The following is a 26,502-nucleotide window of genomic DNA, read 5'->3' on the forward strand; positions in this document are numbered from 1 at the left end:
ACTGGTTTGACTGCTTCGATATCAGCTTTTCATATAATTAAATATACTTACAATATTATATACATTTGGAAAGTTTTTAACGGAACATAGGATTTTTAATACAATTACTGAGATTCCCTGATTTGCAATTACTCAGTGTAAATTTCAATACAACGTCGCGATGTTTTATAATTAATATGTTTGTTCCACTGGATTGCTGCTCTTTCGCGATTTGTATCAGCATATTTTTCAGGCGTATGTCGACAGTGTTGCTCGGTTTACCGATTTTCTGTATTTTTGTGCAGATAATAATAATGTTTTATTAATAACAATTTTGTTTGTGTTCATTAGATATTATTTGAATTGGTTAAAGCATACTTTAATACATTTATTATTATCTACCACGAGAGAAAATAATCAACGAAGTTCAGCAAAATAGGGAAATTGATGTTTGTAGTGTTGCTGAAACTAGTGATTCTTGTTCAAGCAAAACTATTGCTGAAGAAGTTGACATGAATGATAGAACTGTCAGGAATATTTTGAAACGAAATGATTACCGTTGTTTTAAAGTTTCAACAACTCAAGAGTTGTTAGCCAACTACAATTTCAAACGCATGAAATATTGTGAACTGATGATGAATAAACAAAATGAAAATGAACATTTTTTAAACAACATTTTGTTTACCGATGAGTCGACATTTTCTTTATATCGGAAACACAATCCTTCTGTCGTACGAAATTGGTCTCAGCATAATAAACACTTGAGTATTCCAGTATAAACACAATATCCCAAAAACTTGTTGTTTGGATAGATATTATGGGGGACTATATCGTCGGTCTATTTTTTATTGATGGTAATTTAACGACAAATAAATATTTAGAATTGTTGCAAAATCAAATTATTCCAGCAGTTCAATTACTTCTTGTCAACTTTGACGATATTTAGTTTCAACAAGACGGCTGTCCTGCTCACAATACACGAGCAGTTCAAAATTATTTAGAAACCATTTTTGGAAATAAATTGATTTCTTTTCGTGGCACGGTAAAGTGGCCTTCCAGATCACCAGACTTATCCCCAAATCATTTTTTTGATATATTTAAAACCAAGTGTTTATCAATATGGTTTTAAAATAGCACGAAATTTAGCGGAAATGAGGGACAAAATAATTCATTTTTGTGGAAGCATTAGACCGGAACTGCTCAGGGATATGAACGTATCTTTGTACAACAGATTTGGTTTTTGCTCTGCAGAAAGAGGTGGAATATTTGAACCTCTATTACGTTGAATTTTTGTTTTTAATAGTATTATTATTTTATTTTTGAAATTCGTTTTTATTTTAATTTTTAGAAATCTACTGTTTTTTCAAGCCATTTTGGCAATAAAATTTAACAATTTTTTTTAGTAAAATATTATTTAACTTCCATATTTATGTAAACTTGTACTTGTTTGGCGAATTGACATGCTCTCTATCTGTGTTCCATTTTTACACTGGCAGCTATTGCTGTATTTTTATGGCTTATTATTATTTATTATACGATATATATAATATATTTATTTAATTATACGATATATAATGATCGTTTGCCTTTGGTAACGTGCGTAGCAGTTGAAAAATATCGACTGGAGAGAGAGTCCAGTCGAACAAATGAATTAATTATAAAACATCGCGACGTTATATTGAAATTTACACTGGTTAGTTGCAAATCAGCTAATCATTGTATTGTTATGAAAATCCTATGTTCCGTAAAATAAATTCCAAATCTATATATATATATATATATATATATATATATATATATATATATAATGGCTATACACTCAGCGTGGGGTAAACCGCGAATGCTTTCTAGATCCTATTTCTTAGGTGGATTAGTCCCCTTTGCTTATGTTATCTTCTTGCCGATATCTCTCCATTTTTTCCTGTCTCTAGTTTTTCCATTCCCCTCCATTCTCTGACTCCTGCCCTTTGGAGGTTTTTTCAACTTCTTGCAGCCACTTTGATCTTGATTTCCCCTTCTCTTTCTTCCTCCTGGATTCCATTCTATTATTGCGTATGTCTCTGCTTCATTTTCTGCTCACCAAATGTGACGTAACCATCAAACTCTGCATTGCTTTATTTTAGTGACGATGTCTACCTTAAGTCCTTCCCTAATCTCTGTATTTGTTTAGCACAATAACAGGCCATTAGTTTGTTCTAATTTAATTCAAATAAAACATAAAAGTAATTTTAATTTCCATTATAAAATTCCAATGGGGACAAAAGTCAATTACTTGTTGCACTAGAAATGATAGATAATGTTATGAAAAATGAAAACTATTTCTGTATAAACCATTATCTTCATTAAAAAAGAAGCCAAAATTAAGTTTTAAACTCTGTTAGTTCTCCTACACTGATCATTTTGAGTAAGCCACACAAAAATATAAGGTAATAAATATAATTTTACAGAACTAACTATAAAACTCAATCAAATTATATTAACTCCATTGTATTTCTGATTTTCTTTATGTATTAGTACCTTGATGTATTGATTTATTCAAACATTTTTATTCTAAGACATTTTCTGGATAAATCATTTATAATTTATTACCACAACTTATTTGTAAACTGTTGGACGATAGGTTAAAACTCCACCCATCAGGAATAGCAATATATTAAATTAATGTTGGTTGTTAAATGATATACCATATTGAATAACAATAATAAAAATTTGCTGCTTAAACAGACATAAGAGATATTAACATATTCTCTTAATCCACTTCCGTATTGTTATAAACTTTCTTATCGTAGACTGATGGCGCCATTCTTGACGCAGCCTTCCCACCAAACGCACATATCTCTCACCTTTCATGGTTTCCCCCAAAGAGTGCAACACCCAATTAACCATCCATTTCACCTGTGAGCCGTGGCACGGTACATTCTCCGCTTTTGCCATTCGCGGCATCAACCATCGTAATTATAATTGTTTTACTTATAAGGCCACTTGTCGGTTATTCAGCTAACATGGCGCCCAATAAACAAAAGATATAATCGCCGATCTCGTTACAACTTACAGCGACCTGCTTTTACTGATTTGTAACTTTTGTGCAACTTTTTAATTGACGCTGCACTTTCGGTTACACAAAAGGAATTGATATTACGTCTGTCGTTGCTAAAAATAAGTCGATAAGTCAGTTCGTGGCTCTTTCCACTCCAATAGCAACAATTTGCGTGGTCCAATTAAATCTGTTTTCAACCTAACTTTCAAGTATAACAGATTAAAAGTATTATATATCTGATAATGACTAAAGCTTCTACAGGTTTTTAAGTACTTTCTAGTTCTTTGTTGCTTGAGGTACAATTTGCTTGTAAGCAAATGTTTTGAGAGTTTTGTATATTATATATTTTTTTTAATTTTGTTTCGTATTAATTTTGAGGCATACAAAAACCTAAAAATAGTATTTTAAAAGTAAAGAACGTTGTTTATTTTGTTTAGAATAAAAACATCACAATTAAAGTTCGGATGTAAAAGCACAATGAAACGCAAAAAAATCGCTTGAAAAGCATAACGATATTATATAAAAAGCATAGAAATAAGCATAATGAATTTTGATAAATCATTTTTTTACGGAAATTGGCCTAAAACATATTATATAATAATTTCTAAGCTAAGTTAGCTTTAGAATACCTATCATAAATTTAAAAATAAAAAAGAATGAATAAATAAAAAAGATAACTGAAACAAAAATGCTTTAACCTAATTTTTCTCGACAAACCTTAGATTATAACCTTCATAATAACCTATAAAATATTAACATTTAGGTTACATATAACTCAATTAATCATGACAGCGTGGTCATTCGGAGCTGCTCATCGACATAACAATACCTCACTCAAGCCTTTCCGAAGTGTCTACTGTTCCGATGCAGGATTAATATAATAACATCTCCCTCGTTAGAGATCAAGCTTAATGGGAGCTTTTACTAATCTTTCGTAGTGCGTTCTAATATTGCAATCCGTGATGTTTCATCTCTAGCTAGAGATGGTCTTGTTTCTGCTTGTGATGAACATGGGATGAGCTCCTTTGGTTTTAATTGAACCGATTCGGGTCTCTAATTTGGATTCACTGTGGGTACAATTGTAACAATGTCACGTAACACTGGTATATTACCACACACTATAGGAGTTCCTGACTTTTGGGTCTAGTCAGAATCTAGGATTTTATCGTCACCTCTGTCGTTTCTCATATCATTTGCATGCGCGAATCTTATAACATCATTACTTCATACTAGATAAGTACAATTTTTATAATCTTACCTTTCTTCCATAATTTTGTTTGTTTGTTTTTAAAGTAATTACTATTTAAATGGGAATAAGCCACAATTAAAGGTTAAAGTACGTTTATTGACGTTTTAATTTCCACTTCGGAAGTCGTTCTCAAAATACAAACATTTAAATAAACGTACTTTAACCTTAAATTGTGGCTTATTCCCATTTAAATAGTAATTACTTTAAAATGCCACAAGAAAATAGCTTCAGAACAATGTTTGTTTTTAATATAAACACATTCATTTACTTATATATATATATATATATATATATATATATATATATATATATATATATATATATATACAAGGTATGAGCTTTGTTGATTAAAATCGATGAATGACTTACTATTATGACAAGAAGGTTTCAACATAATAAATCTAGTTCTACGACAAACTTTAAAAATTAATACTTTCGCTTGGAGAAATCCCTGTAGCCGTTGAAGGAGTTGTTCTATAAGAGAATAAAAAGTTTTAAATTTTCTAAATAACCAATTGCTTATTAATCTCATCTGTCTTAATAGTCAACAGCGCATTTTCCAAATTTTTGTTCACTATTTGAACATTACGCTCCGCAGCACCATTACTCTGTGGGTGATACGTAATTATCTTCACTGATTTGATTCTATTTGCTTGACAAAATGCTACAAATTCACTGGAATTAAAAGGAGGTCCATTGTCTGTGACTAATTTGACCGGAAGACTAATTAAAGTAAACATATCTCCTAATTTTGATATAGTCTCTGATGCATTTGTGCCATTTGACATTAATTTGACATCTAACCATTTTGATTTCTTATCAATTAAAAACAAAAATGTGTATTTAAAATCTATATTTATACTTTGTAAAAGTTGTGTGGTGCTGATGGCCGCGGACATAAATCCTTGTTTGAATTTTTGAAATTTTGACACTGTTGACATACATTACAACACGATATAAATTTTTCAATATATTCGTTTACATTTTGACACCAACAATATAAACGTAACAACATTTTAGTACGAACAATAACATTATGTTGTTCATGAAATAAGTCTAATACATTATCTTGTAATTTTTTTGTCACAACTATTCAATTTCCTAATAGGATGCAATTTTGTTCCATTGACAATTCGTTTCTACGTTTAAAGTATGGTTTCAAGGATTCATCACTCACTTCCCTGGGCCAACCCGACAAAATAAAATCTTTTAATTTTAATAATAACAAATTCTTGTTTGTTTTATTCGCAATATGACAAGCATTTAAAGGTATTTGATCTACCAAGCTAAAATAATACAAACAATCTGTAATTTTTGGTATTTCACCACAAGGTAATCGTGATAAATCATCAGCATTATTAATTATTGTTCATTAGTAAATAATAATAATGTTCAGTCAGAACAAATCAAATAAAAAAAAATCAAAAGTCAAATGTTTTTGAACTTGGTAGTTCTGGTGCTAATAAGTATTTTAAGACTCTGTACACTTCTCCACCAATTATTGTAATCAATAATGGAACTTCCTTGTCTTCTTCCACTACATTACATAAAAACAACTGCTCAAGTCTTTCTAGATAAGACGTGATATCATTTTAAGCAGAATCGAATTGTTCAATGGTCCCAAAACGGTTACATATAATGCAATTAATCATAGCAGCTTGGACATTCGGAGCTGCTCATCGACATAACATAACCTCACCTAAGCCTGCGTAGCTTTTTCGAAGTGTCCACTGTTCCGATGCAGGACTAATATATATTAATTATGTAGATGAAATATCTATATTTTCTGATAATAGGGCATGAGATATATTCTCAGATTCACGACAGTGGTCTAAAAATTAACAAAACAAATGTACTGGCTGATTATTGAGTAGAATAAAACCCAAAAAAGAAGAAGAGGAAGAAGAAGACAAACCTTAGTTAAAGCAAAATACATCATTTTTGTTTAAAGCATAAAATAACTAAATACTCATTTAAATGTTTTGTCGTAAAATTTCGGCGCCGGCCACTCAAAACATTTTTATAAATCGAAAAGCTTCTTTCAACGTCCACACCAGTTATCAATGCATACTTTTACTTTGTCCTTACTGTCGGATCCATATTTTATATCTTCAACGTGTGCTCCATTTAAAGCTAAACCTATTTTCTTTATCTTTTCAAATCCTTCGTTTTTTTAATGCATCTCTTTGTTTTTGAGTATTGTTAAGTTTTGTTAATACTACCAGACAAACTTTTCCAGGGATACCTTCCATTTTTTTTACCAAAATATTGATTTCTTGGATCGACAAATATTTTATTGTTTCAGTTACAAAATAAAAGTTAATTTTAACAAAAGCAAGATTGTTTTGTAATTCTGTTTCACCTTTTATCAATTTTTTAGCAATATCTTAAAAATCCAATACGAAGCTTTTAAAATTTTCAATATATTTGGCGTAGTATAAAGCTGCGTCTAACCGTGTACCCTACCAAGTTAACATGGATTCAAGTGGTAATGGAGTGTTAGGCAGTCTTTCTTTAAAAAGTTGCACCCTTAAAGGATCTTCAATGAAAATATTTTTTACCATTTTTAATCAACTAATTAACAAGTGGAAATTGCAGCCGTCATGCAGATCATGTGCTAGATACGTAAAGTGAATAGGTCTGGATAAATCACTTATTGTATTTTTTGTGGCATTGTATCTGTAATCAATAATACAATCAATGTAATAAGCTCATTCAAAGTACCTTAAAGAATCAACACAGGGTTTTTCCTGTTCAGTTTCGTTGTTTTAAAAATGTAATAAATATATCTGAAATATCTGGAAAATGGTTGTTCATAGTGACTTTTATCACGTATTCTTTTAAATTTTAAATAATGTGCAGCGATTAGTTTAAATCGAAATATCTGGAGAATGGTTTTTCATACGAACTTTTCTCAGGTAAACTTTTTTACGATAAAATGATGGAGAAATCTATTTTCTGACTTAAAACTAAAATCCACGTACGTACAAATTTATGGTAATATTGTTCTGAAGCTATTTTTTTATGACATCTTAATGCAATTATTCCTTTTAATGAGAATAAGCTACAACTTAAGTTTAATTTTTTTGTCATTTCGTTTCCACTTCGGAAATCGTTCGGAAATCGAAAATGCAAAACATTGTTTTGTATTTTGAACAATTGATTACTTCGATTTAAATAAAAATATGTAAAAAGCTTATTAGTTGCAATAATATATGCGAAATATGCTGTGTGCATATTTATTTAAGTCTGATGATCACTGTTGTTTAATAATAATGTTAACTTCTATTTTCTACACATTTCGGCTACTCTGTTTATGGAGAGTCCTTCCGTAAAATTCCTGATTTCTAATAGACTATGCTTTCTTTCCTTGTATACATGAAATATAAGAGGTGATAATATACATTCGCGTAAGAAAAGCTTCGCAAATTTTATGTTGTCATTTATGAGAATTTGACTGGGTATGGGCAAGTATTTTAATCTTTTAAATACAATGTTGTTCCTACTATATCGTACTTCATTCTACCGGACTAAATAAGTTCATTTTTGCCTATCTTTATAGACTTTTTATAAAAATATATCCTAAGGTGTTTCAAAAACTGCAAAGAAAGTTATTACATTTTACATTGTGTACAGTAAGAGTAATCAGTACAGCACATCAATAATTGTAAAGTCGTCGGTGGTAACGTATTTTCTTAAGAGCGTAGGCGCAAAATTTCGGGCCAATGCTTTTTAAATGCATTCATTTTTTTCGAATCCTGAGAAAACTAATAAGTTTTTTTGAAAAATTTAAACGCAGAATGAGAGAATAAATTATTACTGAGGGCCGAAGGTCACTGAAAACTTCTATAATGTTTATTTTAATAAGTTACAGGGGTGAAAAAAAGGAGAAAATTTAGTGTGATTTTTAATTTCAAATATCTCATTCAAAAAAATTTTTTGTTTATTCTAAGGGACTTTCGGCTCTCGGTAATAATGTAATCTTTTATTATGTGTTTAAATTTTTCAAAAATATTTGTTAATTTTCTTAGGATTCGAAAAAAATGAATGCATTTAAAAAGCATTGGCCCGAAATTTTGCGCCTACGCTCTTAAGCTTCTCTGCGCGTACACCGCAAAATGTTTATGAGTGTACTTGGCACAAATAATATGTTTCCCACCAACCATGTTTCAATTGTTGAGCTGTAACCAATAGTTAGAAACCGATGAATATTTTTTCTCCGTTGTTTTAGATTTTGATCGTCAAAGAATCCCATGAGCATGGTCGTTGCAATCATAACTGTTTCGGACCAGTAACAAAACTCAAAATCTACAATGAACTATCACATGGGTATCTTCACGTCAATGGTTCCAACGTAGTAACAACAGATGAATCAGATGGTAAGTAGTGATAAAAAATATTATATAATGTAAATCACGACTAGACAACCTTTCTTGTCAGTGTGCCATCTGTTTATAAAACGTTATTACAGTACTATGCGAATTATTGGAATCATAGGCAGTTTTAATGAAAAAACAGTTTATTAAGAAAAAAAATATTTTTTGATAAAACTATAAAGGTAAACTTACATCTTTTAGTAGGAGATATGTCCCTCATTGGCTACAATTACTACTTTCACCCGTTTTGGTATAGATTCTATGTCGTTCTGACATTCTCTGAGAAACAACGCTTAAAGCGACCGTAGATTTTGAATGTCAGTTACGTGCCCGAAATCAATGTTCAATAAAATTTGTATCAGATCAACGATAAAAATTCGATCTTTTGATCTAAGTCTGTCTTCTATCGACAAAAATTAAGGTGTGTTTTAAAGGTAACGAGTGCAGCTTTCGTATGCAATTTTTGGAGTTTTTCGCGAATTACCTCAGTTTTTATAAAGGTGTTAAATAACTAAACGTGGTGCGATTTTTGCAATTTTTTAAGATTCTCGTGAGATCAATAAAATTGCTTTCATCGAACATTTTTAGGGATTAATATTTAAAACCTATGACATGAAATTTCAATTTTGAGCTGTGGCAACAAAGATAAGGCATTTGAAATATGAATAAAAAACGCAGAATTTAAAGCTTTACATTCTAAAAGATCGCACGTCACGCAAAATGCCTCTAAGAAGACGGTTTTGGATGTAGTTTATAGCAGAAGTTTGATTCTTTTGAAAAACGTACTAGTTTAATTAAAAAAAAGTTTTAAACGTTTAAGATTGTTAGTTATGTGAAAGTTTAAATCCAACGTTGTTTAAGCATATTTTAAATGTCTCAAATTTGTTGCCAAAACCCAAAACTAAAATTTCATGCTATAGGTTTTGTAGATTAGGCTCTAGTAATCGTAACTTTATAGTGTACAGTCAATAACAATAATAGATTGTATTGATCTTATGAGAATAACAAAAAAATGGCAAAAATCGCGCCCCAACCTTATTTATCTAACACCTAAATACAAAAACTGCATACGAAAGCTGAATTCTTGACCTTTAAACCGCATCATGATTTTTGTCGATAGATCACTTGAATCGCAAGATATCGAATTTTTACCGTAGAGCTGATACAAACTTTATTGAACATTGATTTCGCGCGCGTAACTGACATTCAAAATCGACGGTCGTTTCAACCATTGTTTGTGAGATAACGATATATTCTACACAAAAAGTGCTAATAAACATTTTTATTTAAAATTATTTCAGCTACATTTTTTATTTACATCTTTTTTTACAACGTACGGATTATTGGTAAATCGCATTTTTTGCGTTTTTACCCCCCTACGAAAGGGTTTTAAGAGGGAAGCTCGGAAGTAAAAGTAGTAAACCTTTTTGCATCTTTTTTGGGGTCCCAAAATTATTATTTTCGGCAAAATTCAGCTTGTTCGTATGAATTTTAGAGGTTGAGCGGCATTTTCATCTCTGACGACTGGAGTAACAATTGAATTAATTATACAAGAAGCTCTTAATTTTATGGTAATTAAAGATAAAAGATGAAAAATAAGCTGCAAAATAAAAAAACTCCAAGGTAAAATTTAATTACTCACAAAATTAATATACAAAATGAGAGTGAAAAAGAAAAATAAATCTACATTTATTTATCGGATGTGTCTTATTGTTAGCTGCTTTCTTTTTTATTGTCTTTTCCTTTTATTAAAGGTAAAGATAAAGGACATATTCCCATTAAATCCAATAATATTGAAGTTAAATAAACAACTAGCTCACTTATATTTTATAAAGTTATTATTCTCAAATGTACTATTAATTACACAATTTTTATGCTTACCCTCTACTTGCGTCGACTAATAGTAGTCAATGTAAGTACAGGGGACCATAACAAGGGGACTTTGCTCCACTCTTATTAAGTAATAAAATAAAGGTAATAAACAGTAATCATATACATTTCCATGTAAGTTACCGTAGTTAATACACAAAATGGTGTACTAAATTATAGCTGTAAATTTCAAAACTAAAAATTTATTTTTTTTGCATTTGCAACGTCCTATTTTACTGAATACAAAATACTTTATTAAAGTGGCACTTTACCGCACAAAATGACACTTTACTATGCAGTAATTACCCTGACAGTAGAACAGAAATTCACAAGTAATCATTTATTTTAATTATACAATATTGTAATTATTTTAAATTTTGGAATAGCCATATGGAATAGATTCGTTTTATCAATAATAGTAGGTACATATTAAAAGAAAATCCGAAATACACCAACCATTATATCGCTTCATGTTCCTTATTTACGGATTTCGAAACAATAGGTTAATTCTTAATTGATATGGCGGGGTCAATTTTGACCCCAATCCAACTATTTATTTAATTCTCAGAAAGACGGAAGGATGCGGCAACCTCGCCTTACAGCCATTCCCGTACGGCACCGATTTCATCGTTTACGTGTAGTATATAGTCGCCTTTAACCTTCCATACAGTTAGGTGTTACACGTTAATCGGGTCAAATTTGACCCTGACTATACCTGTTATTGTTTTATAATGGCCAATTTAAAAGATAAATAGAAACCTCTGACCCAGAAAGAGTTAGATGAGATTGCTGAACATTTTTTTGACAGCGATTATGATATTTCTGACGCCAAAACAATTATTACTAATCATGATACTGATAGTTATTAAAAACTTGACCAAAGTGATAATGACCAAAGTGATACTGTGAGGAATGACCAAATACTGGCCAGTGATTTGAGTAGCGAGAACGAAAATGTTAATAACAAGGAGAGAAATGAAGGAAATTACTATTATGGAAGAAATATGATACAATGGTCGAAAACAGCTCCTGCCTCAAGCCGTACCCGTGCATCAGATATAGTATCACATCTACCAGGGCTGAGAGGCCAGCACAAATACATAAGCCGCCAACGTTGCTGAAGCCGTCAAGCTGTTACTCGATGGCACAATGATTGACTAGATTATTGAGAAGAGAAACGAAGAGATTACATGATTACAAACAACTCATGGAAGTAATGCTTTCAACTGTCAATTTATAAGCCACGTTGATCAAACCGAAATATTAGCTTATTTGGACTAGTGTATTTGGCAGGCGTGATTAAGTTTAACAATGAAGATATAAATTCCCTTTTTGCGACTGATGGTACAGGTCGTGATGTCTACGGTTCCATCATGACAGCATAAATATTTAGTTTTATTAGAATTAAGCGTAATGAAGGAGGAGACAAATTGGCAGCCATTTCTAAAACTTTTAATCGTTTCGTAAATAACTTTTATACTAACTATTTATGTGAAGAATATGTAACCGTAGATAAAATGTAGTTGATTTCTACGGTAAGTACAAACTTACCTGACCAAAGCCACAAAAAAATATAAGAACTCAAAATATGTGCCGCACCCATTATTTACTGAAGATTTTTGTGTATATTGGAAAAGAAAGCAGAATACCAATTCCCACGAAGTGTTTCATACCAACTCTCAATGTTTTTTCGTTAGTTGCTAAAATAGAGAATTCTAACCGCAGTATTACTGGGAATAATTGGTTTTCCTTGCTAGAGCTGGTCAATGAGCTACAACAACGTAAACTTTTTTATGTAGGTACTATCTGAAGAAACAAAAGAGAGTTATCAAACGAGTTTTTGCCGAATAATCAACGCGAAGTTTATTCTTCTCTCTTTTGTTTTACTAAATATATAACCTCGGTGTTTAACGTACCAAAAAAAATCGATCAGTTTGTTTCATTTCCAGTTTTCATCACAATGACAAAGTTTTGCAAACAGAAAAAGAACTCCCAGATCAAACAAATAATGATAAATATTTTTTTGTGAACTTGAAATAAACATTTTGGTTAAAAATCTTTACACTGTGCAGTATGTGTGTCTCTCTAAGTATTACTTAAATCCGTTACTCAGTAAAAACTTACTGTACCGCTAAAGAAAAGTATTGTTTTTACGTACATTCTGTAAAAAATGTATAAATGTTTAATTGGCGTTTGTTTTAACTGTTTTTGTTGAAAACAAATATGTTTACCAGTCATTGTCAAAGTAATTGGTAATCCGGAAAAGTTAACAAGTAGCTAAACATGTACCTATACCCAACAAAGGCCAGTAGTTGGCACGTATTGCAAATAATATCCTGTAATTTTCATGTTATGATTAATATATTCCAATAATATATCTTCTGCTAAATATATAATGAGACTTTTAGTTTCTTTTTATACAGCTTTGTCACATATAATTAAAAAAGAACTGTTAGATGTACACAAATAACAGTTCAGGACTTTTACGGGCATTCCTCTAAGCCCATTGCTTTCAGATATTTTTATGTATCATCTAGAAACAAATATTTTAAAACATTCCATATTCAAACTGATTTTATATTGATCGAGATACGTGGAAAATATACTGGTATGTTTTACAGAAACTAACAAACAACTCGACCAAGTTTTCCTACTGATCTATTGCCCTTTATTTTATATTTTAATCTGATTGGGAGTAATGTATATCTTCCTTCTTTCAACGCATGATCCAAGCATTGTATTTTTCTCTCTTTGATAATGTTTAGTAATTCTTTTTGTTTACTCATGCATCGAAATACCTCATCATTTGTAACTTTTTTAAACCCATGGAATTCTCAGCATCTGTATGTATATATACATCTTAAAGGCATCTAGTCTTTTTAATGTTTATCCATTGTCCAGCTTTCACAGCCATAGAGCAAGACAGCAAAAATGTAACATCTGATCATTTGGATTCTGAGCTCTGAGCGGAGTAGTTTTATGGCCCTATAGTTTGTTTATTATTGAACTATGTTTCCCTACTCTTCTCAAACCTACTAGCCAACGGTATCCATATTTCCAGAAATATCATTTGGTGCCACTATTTCAAATTTCTTTATTTTTTGAGTTGATTCAGCAACTATGTTTTCTTGGCACTACATTTTGCAATTTTATATATTTTTCTTTCACCTTCTTTGGCATCAAATACGAAACCAATGCATCAAGATCTGCTCAGAAAATAAGTAATGAAGAAATAAATAGGCGTGATGAGATAATAGCAAGCATATTTGGTATGCAATAATTAAATTTTTTATTAAGTGTTTTAACACAACATTTTCACTTGATGTTTTGACTTTCATATCGGAAGCAGTTGTCAAAATGTATTAAATTAATGTTATCAAATAAAAATACATGTTATAGTTTATGGTTTATGACTAACAAACTAATGGTATAGCATAGGAAAAAATCTAATGATTTGCTGAAGGGGTCCATGCATGAGCCTGAGAAATTAATTTAATAGACGTGTTATGTTTACTATAAATTAATCAACATGTGCCTAAATTAGGAGTAAAAGGTTTTCGAGAGGTGTTTTATTTATATCAATGTCACCTTCTTTATCCTGGTGAGACATCTGGTATATCCTATGTATCAGGATCAACTATATTATCATTCTTAATTTGTTGAACAGTTATCTTGAGCACCCGGTTCTTTTCTCCGAACTTTTGTTTTCCTTAGGAAGGTAGCAGCCTTCTTATTGGGTACTACTATAAGGTACTATAAGGTAGAAGTTAGATGTGAATACGCACTACGATGTTAAGACACAAAAAACCGAAAAATCCATCACTTAATATGTAAATGTTCTTTTCCTATCCCAACGTATACTGTTGACCGCGCCAATTATAGCTATAAATTTTAAAAGTAGTTTTAAAAAAATTATTTTATTTTCAAAATATTAAAAATAATAACAGAAGTGTTACGGGGAAAATTACAGTACAAAATATAAAAGCTAAAAGTTATTATTATTTAAACGTTCCTTTATATACAGGGTGTTTCAAAAAGGTATATCATAAATTAAATCACGCATTCCGGGGACAAAAATAAATTGATTGAATCCAACTTACCTTAGTACAAAAGTGTACCCAAAAAAGTTACAGCCCTTTGAAGTTACAAAATAAAAATTGTTTTTTTGCATTATCTCCTAAACCACTTGACATTTTGTAATAAAAATGGACACGTTACTTTCTTGTTCGGAAAGCACTTTTTATACAAAAGAAACAACAAAATCTAAGAGCACAAAAAAATTTTAAGCGGGGTGTGCAGCGCTGAATCACCCCAAACTTTTGAGTACGTTCAAATCAAATGAATTTTGTGGCATCATTAGTTTAACACATTATTTTTAAAACTTTTTTACCTCTTTTAAAAGTGATAAACTTTTTCGAAAAACTAGTTTTTTCGTAGTTGGCCATAAAATTACAATAATTAGTTTCTACGGATACAATAATTATTACAGATAGTTTCATCAATAATAGTCAATAATTTGAAGCTATCATTTATTGTGTGAATAAGATTAATATTAAAAATTTTGATATTACAATGGCCTACACATTTCAGGAAATTGCAGATATGCATTTAACTTTGGGTAAGTTGGGAAACGGGTACATTCCAACCGCAAGTTGCTGGCAATCGTGGTCGTCCAATAATGGATGTAACTAATGAAGACATTTTAGAAATCATTGAAGAAGTTCCTGGAACAAGTACAAGGATAATAGCTGCTCAACTAAATGTAACTAACTCACGTAAGGGTTTGGAGGCGTTCAAAAGATCAGCTGCTTAAACCCTATCACTTAACAATAGTTCAAGAGTTATTGGTTGAAGATTATCCTAAAAGGATTGGATCTTGCGATTGACTGTTAATGGAAAACACTCGAAATGTTAATTTTATTAGAAATATCTTGTTTACCGACAAGGCTACCTTCAGTAGAGAAAGTGTATTCTGTAACAATAGAGGACGAACAACAATTGAGGGTTAGAATAATTGAAGCTGCAAGTCAATTTCGTCAGAAAAATATGATTTTTTAGCGCATTCGGTTTTCCTTATTAAAACGATACCGAATATGTATTGAAGAAAATGGGGGTCATTTTGAACATTTATTGTAATATCATATTTATAAAGGTTATAGACATTCTTTGTACTTGTTAATTCATTTAAGTCATTCATTTAGTTGCACGTAATTTTTTAAAGGTTAATGAAAAGGGCCGTAACTCAATAAAAACTGTTTTTTGAAAAAAGTGATACAGACAAAAAAGTTTTAAAAATAATGTGTTAAACTAATGATAACACAAAATTCATTTAATTTGAACGCACTCAAAAGTTTGGGGGGATTTAGGGCTGCCCCCACCCCACCCCATTTAAAATTTTTCTGTGTGGTTAGATTTTGTTGTTTCTTTTATATGAAAAATGCTTTCAGAACAAGAAAGTAACGAGTCCATTTTTATTACAAAATATCAAGTAGTTTAGGAGATAATGCAAAAAAAAGCAATTTTTATTTTGTAACTTCAAAGGGCTGTAACTTTTTTGTGTACACTGTTGTACAAAGGTAAGTTGGATTCAATGAATTTATTTTTGTCCCCGGAATGCGTGATTTAATTTATGACATACCTTTTTGAAACACCCTGTATAATATAATATAACGTAGTACATCATTCTGGTACACTGAATTTTGTCAATTCTGTAGAATTCAGTGTCGTAACTCGCGGTAGTATCTCTCACCGCAGTAGTCATCTGTAGATTAATTCGATTTACTCACAATTTTGAACTCAAATTGTCGATCAATTTAGTAATTTACAACTATTTGAATAATTTTTGATTGGAGCAAGGTTAGTACCATGATTCTTCAAAATGTACAAAAAAGGAAAGATCTTACTCTTATTTTTAATAAAATATTACCATATCTTCGCAAACTTGGCTATACTGCACATTTTTATCATATACCAAAGCGCTTTTTGTGCATTGGTAAAATTATTTTAGAAAGGTTTAAATGATAACACCAGTTTCTAGTTATATAACAAAGCACAACTAATTATAATTTTTCTTTTCCAGGTATTTTATATAAAATTTCGTCAGGACGAAATTTTTACTTGTACGATATGAGGGCAGAAAAATTTATTTGTTGGCGAAGACAAAGACCCCGCGCGACGAGGGAATTGCGCAACAAAGCACGACATAGAATGCACAGCCCTTTAATAGCAAGGGTAAGTAATTGATGCTATTAATATGAGCTCTTAAAACCAAAACATATCAGTTGAGTATTTATATTCTTAAAATGTATACATGTATTCTTTCGCCACTGCTTTTCAACCTATACATGGAACAAATATTTCTAGAGGCACTGAAAGTACAAAGTACAACGAGGGCATCAAGAATAATGGCGTACCAATAAGTAATTTTCGACATGCAGATGATACTGTTATACTGGCCGATAACATCGAAGATTTACAGATGATGCTAAATAGAGTAAATACAACTGGCAACCAATTTGGACTGAAGATCAGTAGAAAGAAAAAGAAATTTATGGTGATCATGATCAGTAAAAAGAACATTCAACATATCGACCTGAATATTGAAGCCAAACGTATTGAAAGAGTACACCGATTTAAATATCTGGGATATACAGTAAATGATAAGTGGGACCCAGGTGTAGAGATTAAGATCCGAATTGAAATAGCAAGATCCAAATTCATCAAAATGAGAAAGCTTTTAAGCAACAGCCACCTAAGCATTAACCTCCGATGGCGCACCACGAAATGCTACGTACTCTCTACGCTACTTTACGGAGTTGAAGGGTGGACGTTAACAGCAGCCACTATAAAGAAGTTAGCGACTCTAGAAATGTGGCTGTATCGACGCATACTGAGAATACCTTGAACAGACAGAGTGACCAACACAGAGGTATTAAGCCGAATGGGTAAAGAGGTGGAATTTTTAACAACAGTTAAAAGGAGGAAAGCATCATACCTGGGCCATGTGTTTCGTAATGATACCCTGATGAAGTACAGCTTATCGTGGAAGGCAAGATTAAAGGTAGAAGAGGTTTGGGCAGAAAGAAGAAATCCTGGCTGAGAAACTTGAGAAAATGGTTTCAAATACCAGAAGCTGCAAACATAATACATGTATTTCCAAAATACCGTATTTCCAAAATTAAATCATTTTTTCTTCACCTGATAAGTTCACTGTGAAGATTCTAGCCAAGAGATCGATTAATTAAGTTAAAAGAGGTCGGGAAATCACTAATCTCTTTTTATGTGTTATGTGGTTCTACAGGAAAGCCTACTAGGATCCATCCATTAGTTATACACATAATATACACAGATTTCCAATCACTTACAATGCATAGCCGTCGCTACATACGCTGAAGAAATAGTTATCACCGTTTCAAATTCTGTAGCCACGAAAGTATCCCAGGTATTGAAAAACCATGTGCTTAAACTGAAGAGCAAGCTGTTACTGTTGCGAATCCAAGTTAACACAGATAACGTTTACTTTAAAAAAGGATGACATGCCACTAGTTGCATTATTCCAAAAACAACACTCCACTACCAGTTAAAATCGTGGTTAGATACTTAGTTGATTAACTACATTTCTATTGAGCACTTTTTGTTTAAATATCTAAAAGATACATCAACAATAATTTTTTCTGCAATTACTTTTTTATTTATTATTAATACAGATCATTTAGTAAATACACAGCAAATAGAATTGAGCAGATATTTTATACTTTTAAATACGTTTGATTTATATTGCACATCTCTTTACTTCCAAAAAATTTAATTATTGTACCAATATGGTAAGCTATTTAAACGAAATATCCCAGTTGTTATAATATTATTTTGAATACGAATTTCCTTCGTTATAAAGAGTAGGTAAAATGATTTCAATTTGATGAAATCTCATGAGTAATTTATGATGAAATAAACTATTTTATAACAATTGCATTTGTCTGGGTATTTCCCCGTCGGTGTATTCTGTATTGTAATAACTCAGCAATTTAATATGCAGTAGGTGGCATTTTTACTGTAATTTGCCTACTATTAGGTGTCATTGGACTTAACATATTTCCAGAAGATATTATATACAGATTTTATATTTACTACTACACAATTTTATGAACTAGAGCTTTATACGTAAAACGTTAACATTTTATGGTTATTATAAAACAATGTATTATAGTTTGTCGCTTCTTCTATTTCTAGCATAGAATAATAAAAATAACAACACACAGCATAAAATCGCCAGATTTGGGTGACAGTATATAAACGTAGCTTTTTAAATAAATTGCTTTTAAGTATCATTAGAAATTATAATTTCACTAAGAGTGAGTTCTCAAAAGTGGGCTTAACTTTTTATGAAATAATATATTAACACTTTGGCTACTGGCTATAAATTTGAAGTTTTTTGTCAGAAACTGAAACTATATTTTGGTAAAATTCACAATATTTAATACTAAAAACATGTAAATATCAACATTTAGGTATTTTTTTGAAAAAAACAAAATCATGTGTAAGGGCCGTGTCAAAAAATGGTACACACAATTTGTGGCAGAAATAAATGCGTAATTATCTTCTTAGAAACTATGTGTACCATTTTTGGACACAATGTTCATTTTTTTGCTTGACAGTAATGAGTGTCAAAAAAGCAGTTGGTACACAAAAACTTATCACTGCATGCTAGACAAGATGTTTTAACACGTTTTGTTTCTTTTATAGCAAAGTTACGTCCATTTCTAGCACTATTATTTTTATAACATCTTGTACAACGACCTCTCTGTTCCACTTCGGAAAGTTTGTGATTTCTTTCTTGGTTAACACAACGATCATCCAAATTTTTCATCTGAATATTTCGACTACGAAAAATTTCTGAGGCGATTTCTTCTCTAAATTTAGTGATACTTATCTTTTTGTTTGTTATAGCCTCGTATGCAGTATGTGCATTTATAATAGATGTGTTAACCAAAAGTTCAATTGAAACTTTCCTATACCACTTAATACCCCTACGCACTGCTGATGAATATGATGCTTTTTGATCAGAGACGTCTATAAATGATTTCACATTATTATACTACACGATTGTGGAAGGCTTTCTCACGACACCCGTTTTTATTGGCACGTCCACTATTTTAGGCACAGACTCCGTAGTGAGAAACATGACATCTCTTTTGTCTTTCCATTTTCCAATTATGATTTTACTGTTACTCTGTCTCATGACTAATTCACCCCTTTTTAATTTAGCCTCACTTACTACTTTTGGATTATGCTTCCTGTGTTTTCTCAGTGTGCCTATTAAACGTGTATCTTTGTACAGAAGTTCGTGTGCTAAATTCACGCTAGTGTAATAATTATCTGTGCACAAAACGCGACCTGAATGTAAAAGTGGTTCCATAAGCTGTAGCACCACTTTTGTACCAATTGGCTTTTCATTAGGTGTTTGCTCTTTTCCTGTATAAATTTTAAAATTGTATGTGTAACCTTTCACTCCACATAGTTTAAATAATTTCAATTTGTGACGCTTCCCCGGTATATATTGGCGAAAGCTCAGTCGTCCTCGAAAAGGAATCATCGTCTCATCTATACACACATTCTTGTCAGGAGTATATGCTGATTGGAACTTCTTGATTAACAAATTTTGCAAGGGAAGGAATTTTTTGAGCCTATCATCTGAGGCAATTTCGTTGTTTGAGAAGTGCAAATTGGACAAAAGAAGCTCAAACCTTATCCTGGACATGTGAACAAATTTTCCAATTTCATTTTTGTACAGCATATTGGTGCTAAAATAATCTTTCAAAGTGGGTTTACGATCCAAACCCATTCATAATAGAAGACCTAAGAAAACAAAAATTTCGGATTGATTTGTGTTTCTCCATTGTCCCAATAATGCTGTTTTTGTTAATGTTTCATTTGTAATTCCTGATACTATTTTCTGTTCAGCATATCTGTTGGTTTCCTCGGCAATAAGTGATAAGATATCGTTGTCAATAAATAATTTATAAAAATGAATTGGATGATCTCCTTCCCTTTGTGCAAAAAAACTTTGGGAGAATCCTGAATCTTCCGTGGAAGTAAATGTGTTCAAATTACCTACAAAATTATAAACTCAAAACTATAAAAGTGAATACTAATTTATATATTACCTGCACAATTATTCCAAATGATATTAGGATTAGGATTATTTAAAAAAATATCAGGTTCAGAATCGTTGTTGAGAGATTCTAGATCAGATTCGAATTCTAACTCTTGCCCATCACTGTTAATTTCTAAATTAGAGGAAGAAGAACACGAATCTTGATCATTTGGATCATCTATATCCATAGCATCATCATCATCATCTTCACTAATAAACTCATACTCCATTTCACTCATATTTTCGGCTATTTCACGTAGTTCAGCATCACTTAATTTTTTATTTGACATTTTAAGTACTAATTTTAGAACCGTAAACACACAAGACTAATATTGCACAAACAACAAGTTTCTGCAAGTCAGAAAATGGCCATAATATGCCATCTGCTGAAGGAGTCTCAAACTGCTCCGCCATAATTTTAAAAAATCGGTCATATCTGTTGATTAAGTCCCAAACTGCTTCGCCAGAATTTAGCAGTAAACTGTAAGAACCTAGATACGCATTTAAAACCATCAGAACTGTGTTCACCAAATGTACACACAACTTGAAACATTACCATTTCATGTGACCAAATTTGGTACACGCAGTTTCTGGTAAACATCAACTGTGTACCAGAAATGTAGCCAAAGTGTTAAGTGGCTTCAAAACATTGAGTTTTTTCCTTGTTTTTTTTTCTCATACATCTCTATTATTGATTTTAGAACAATTTTTAAGAAACATGAAAGTTTTGCAATTCAATTTTACATAACATAAATAAAAATTATTATCATTAATGCAAAAAATACGAAAAATCACAAAAATACAAAATCGTTTTTATGTTCAATAATCACACAAAATTTCAATAAAATCTTTTTCTTCTTCTTTCTTCTTGTATTTAGTCTTTAAAGCCTATTTCTTCTTCAATATTAGCATCCTAAATTGTTAAAATTATCGCACCATCTTGGTCTGCCAGTACTTCATCGTCTATTTGGTGACTTATCTCGTGCTATTCGTACTATCCTATCCTCTGCCATTCTACTAATGTGTTCGGTCCACTCCCGTTTCCGTTTTGTCACCCATCCATTTATATCTTTTTTATTGCATGCTCTTGTTATGTTTTTGCTTTTCTCCCTATCCAACAGACTTTTCCCTGTTATTCGTCAAAGTATTTTCATCTCTGCTGTTTTTAGTAGTCGTCTCGTTTTAGATGTATCAGGTCTTGTCTCCGCCGTGTATGTTAATATAGGTCTAATTGCTGCTTTATAGACTCTTGTTTTTGTGTCTTGTCTTAGGTGTTTGTTCTTCCAGATTGTGTCATTAAGAGATCCCGCAGCTTTACTTGCTTTTAAGATTTGTTGTCGTACTTCTTCTTCAATATCCCCGTAACTAGTTATATCTATTCCCAGATATCTAAACCTTGCTTCCTGCCTTATTATTTTCCCATCAGTTTCTATTTTACATCGAAATGGGTATTTAGATGTTGTCATACATTTGGTTTTTTTCTGCTGATATTATCATATTGTATTTCTTGGCTGTTGTATTGAAGGTGTGTGTTAATTTTTGGAGCTCGTCTTCTGTCTCGGCGATTAATGCGGCGTCGTCTGCATAACATAATAATTGAATTTCTTTGTTCCCTATTCTGTAAACATGACCTTTACGTACTGCTTGTATTATTTCATCCTTTACTATATTAAAGGAAAGTGGGCTTAACGAGTCACCCTGTCTGACTCCGCTTTGTACTGGTATATACTGTGTTAGTTTTCCATTTATCTTTGCCTGTATTCAATTATGGAAGTAGATGTTTTCGACGGTTTGTATACTATTCATTGGTATGTTTCTTTTATATAGTAGGTGTAAGACGTCTTCGACTTGGAAGCCTTTGTCAGGTCTATAAATCATAGATATGCTGGTTTATTGTACTCGATAGCCTTTTCTGTGATTTGTCTTAGTACAAATACGGCGTCTACGCAGGATCTTCGATATCTGAATCCTCCTTAGTTCATCTGATTAAGTTGTTAGTTTATTAATTTTGTTGGTTAGGACTTTTGTGGTTAGCTTTAGTGCGGTGTTTGTTAGATTTATACCTCTATAATTGATGGGGTCTTCTTTATCTCCTTTCTTAAACATTGGTATCTATATGCTGTTTATTCATGCGTCTGGTATTTTGAAGTGCAATATTAGTATTTGTATAAGTTTTGTCATCTCTAGGGTTATACTTTCTCCTCCGTGTTTTAGAAGCTCGTCGGTTATTCCGTCTGGTCCTGGTGACTTTCTATTTTTGAGTGAATTCATAGTTATCTCTTACAGGTACGTTATTGTGTTGATTAATATTTTCCTTTTATTTAAACAGTTCCGTCAGGTTCTTTCCCATTGGTTTGCTGGTATGTTATTGTATTCCTTCAATTCTGCCATTTACTTTCGTTGGTTTCTTATGAATGTCCATGTTTGTTTTTGTGTACCATAGTAGTCGCTTTCCATTCTTTTTGTAAACTGTACCCAGTGTTTATTTTTTCAACGCCATACGTTGAAAAAAACAATGTTACACAATTACACATTTGTTATCATTTTGGCGCAACTACTGGCAACATTGTAACGAAATTTTATACGAATATGTTTTGAAAGCTGATCTAACTTTCATAGAGGTCGCTAGGTTTGTACCAAGTGTTACTCAACATAACTTTTTAAGAGTAGAACTATTGATCCAAATTCCATGTGCATTTAAACATCGTACTATTTGACAAGAAGAAGGTACTCTTATTCTTCTTCTTTACGTGCCGTCTCCGGTTGGCAATCATCATGGGTATTCTCATCTTAGATGCAAGATAATTGTAGGTTTCAAATTGTTCTAAAGTTTTACCATTAATTGTCAGGCTTTCATCATTATTTTGGGTTATTGATATCCTAATAAATTTAGTTTTCTTAATGTTTATTGGGAATGGATTGGAATGTTTATTTATCAAAGGGCGATGGAGCGTGCTATGTTGGGCGTTTCACTACGAGACAAGATCTCAAATCGCCAGCTACGAGAAAGAACAGGAGTGGCTGATGCAGTAGAGAGAGTAGCAACACTAAAATGGAACTGGGCAGGTCACGTGGCTCGAATGACAGACAATAGATGGACAAAGCGGATACTGGAATGGAGACCAAGAGATGATGCCTACCGAAGTAGAGGTCGTCCACCAACACGTTGGACTGACGATCTAAAACGTTGTCATAGGAATTGGATGCAAGAGGCACAAGATCGAAATAGATGGAAAATTATGAGGGAGATCTATGTCCAGCAGTGGATAAGCGAAGATTGAATGATGAATGTTTATTGATAATCCATATTCTTTTCCATACTCAAGTATCTTGTTCATTAGCTTTGGGAGGTCTTGAAGGTTGTCTGCTATTATGATAGTATCGTCTGCATATTTAATGTTGTTAATTGGTGTTCCACTGACCTTTATTCCTGCTGTTTCTTCCTCAAGAGCTCTTTTCATAATTTCTTCAAAGTATCCATTGAATAGTAGTGGTGACAATACACACCCCTGTCGCACTCCTCATTTAATTTCGAACTCTTCTGATGTGTGTTCATTAATACGTATGTGTGCCTGCTGTTTATATTATAGATTTGTTATAATTCGAAGATCATTGTATTGTAATTGTTTTGCTTTGAGGACGTCCATTAGCTCTTTGTGGCGGACTTTATCGAAAGCCTTGCTGTAATCATTTAGTTTTAGCCCATTTAGTTTTAAAATTTTTAAATGTGACATGTGCTGTTAATTCTTTCTAACCGGACCATAGTTAATTTTAAAGAAAAGCGTATAATGTATAATATAATAAATAGAAAGTGTAGTTTGCTTATATTATAAAAACGTTTTTTGTTACAGAAAATCAGCAACTTGAACTGTCGATTTCAAGACCTGGTTGCAGACGGTGGTGTAGGCTATGTAAACCTTGCCCCAGCTTTCAACCGCAGCCTGCTAATGAAATTCAACAGTCGAGGAAGATTTGTTACCCAAGAATGCACCCCCTCTACAAAGGAGGTTCGAAAAAGGCATCTTTGTGCCAAACAAACGAATTTTCTAATCGACGACGGAGATGCTTGCGAATGCCACGAAGCAGAACGCCACTTCTGCAGGGCTAAGTTTGCAAAAATGAAAGAATTCAGAAGCGTTTGCAAAACAAGTAATAGAATTAATGGTTTGTAGATAACAAAGTATTGTTTTTTAATAGTAGTGGGTCAAAGTAGATTGATTCATAACGCGATCAATCACCATGGTAAATTTAATTTGCTATGTAATTGTGACAACTGCCCTTTTTTAAAACTATTTTACCTAACAGACATAATTTGCACCATTTCATAAAAATCCTTGAATTATTTTATATATTTCCGTTACAGTGAGTAAAAGTAAGCGACTGGCGCATAGCGTTGCAGCTGAATGCTTCATGATTTTTGAAAAGGTAAACTATAGCAAGCCGCCAAATCTTTGAATTGTGAGGTTAACTTAAGCGAAGTAATACAATAATCACTAAAAATTAAAAAGTGAACAGAAAACTTAAAACAGAACCGGCTCGAATTACCAGAATATTTGTAAGAAACTACTTCGATTAGATTGGACTGCATATTTGCTAGTAACGAACTATTCTTGAAGTAAAAATGTAAAATTGATTGACTCTGAGAGTCAGTTTTAGACAAAATAACTTAACGGATGATCAACACAATACCACTAAGCCGACGCAGAACCGAGTTAATGCAATTTTACATTGAATATGAATATTTTTTAAATATATTCGAAGTGATGTAAAAAGAGGCAAAAGAATTTTTATTTTTATTGCAAATATGGCCACAAATTGGACAAATCGTGGCCAATAAGATACCTTTATCTTATTGTGTTGTTTGGTATTAATATGGAATTGTACAGAAAGTGCATAGCATACATTTTTAATATCTGTTAATGGATATGAGTATTTATAAAAACTATTAGCTAAATATCATCGTTTAAATTATGTTAAACTGGAAAATGTAGAGAATTAATCGGTTTTTAATGAGATCTTAGAGATCATATAATATATATATATATATATATATATATATATATATATATATATATATATATATATATATATATTTAAAATGTAAAAATTTATTCGATATATACAACAACCTCCAATATACTTTCTTTAGAAAGTAAATTAAAAACTAGAAAACTAAAAATTAGAACGCTTACAAAACATCAATTTAAAATAAAAAAAATTGGAAATTTGAAAATAAGTCGACATCCAAAAAATATATAAATGAAAGAAAGGAACTTTCTTTCTTTTGTTTTCGTTTTCAAAAAGATTTTTTTGTTTTCGTTTTCAAGTAAAAATACTCTAACAAAAATCTGTAATGAAATTTACTAAGGCTAAAAACGTAGCATAAAAAGCAGATAGTAGAAAAGCATTTAAAACTGCGCCATCTTTTGCCAGATATCTAACTTCCGTAGATACCAAAGCAAAAACACCAACCAAAGCAAAGCAATGAAGTAAAAAGAGTAAAAAATTTTTTGTTTAAAATCCTTTATAAAAGGTATATAATAAAATACCCAAACGGGCTATATCACAATTACAAAACGTTTTCGGAATCTATATTCCATCATCAGTGTAACTAAGTTGACATGTTTTGAGCCACTAAAATATTTGGGTAAAAACCCGTTAAATGTTGTTAAATTGAATTTCTGTTACATTATATATTCTTATAAGTTGAGATATTAAAGTTACCAGTGGAATTGGTAACATGGCAGCGTACGACTCTACATGAGGTTGCTTGGTCCTGAGACAAAGTGTCTACGAGGACTTGTTGATAGCGAGTCTTCAGTTGCTGTTCGAGCTGTTT

The 26,502-nt window shown here is 31.7% G+C and overlaps 1 protein-coding gene across 5 annotated transcripts in view; it reads left to right on the plus strand.

The window, feature by feature from the left end:
• Positions 1 to 25,697, plus strand: part of LOC140445727 (uncharacterized) — a 513,557-nt gene extending 487,860 nt beyond the window's left edge. For all 5 annotated transcript variants that reach the window (XM_072538013.1, XM_072538015.1, XM_072538014.1 and 2 more), the window contains 3 exons: positions 8,497 to 8,644; positions 16,590 to 16,741; positions 24,515 to 25,697. In XM_072538013.1, the coding sequence (XP_072394114.1) occupies positions 8,497 to 8,644; positions 16,590 to 16,741; positions 24,515 to 24,835 (621 nt within the window). In that variant the 3' untranslated portion in view covers positions 24,836 to 25,697. The remainder of the gene's footprint in view (positions 1 to 8,496; positions 8,645 to 16,589; positions 16,742 to 24,514) is intronic.
• Positions 25,698 to 26,502: the final 805 nt, after the last annotated feature.

Source organism: Diabrotica undecimpunctata, chromosome 7 (genome assembly GCF_040954645.1).
Source record: "Diabrotica undecimpunctata isolate CICGRU chromosome 7, icDiaUnde3, whole genome shotgun sequence".
In the NCBI taxonomy this organism is placed as follows: Eukaryota; Metazoa; Arthropoda; class Insecta; order Coleoptera; family Chrysomelidae; genus Diabrotica; species Diabrotica undecimpunctata.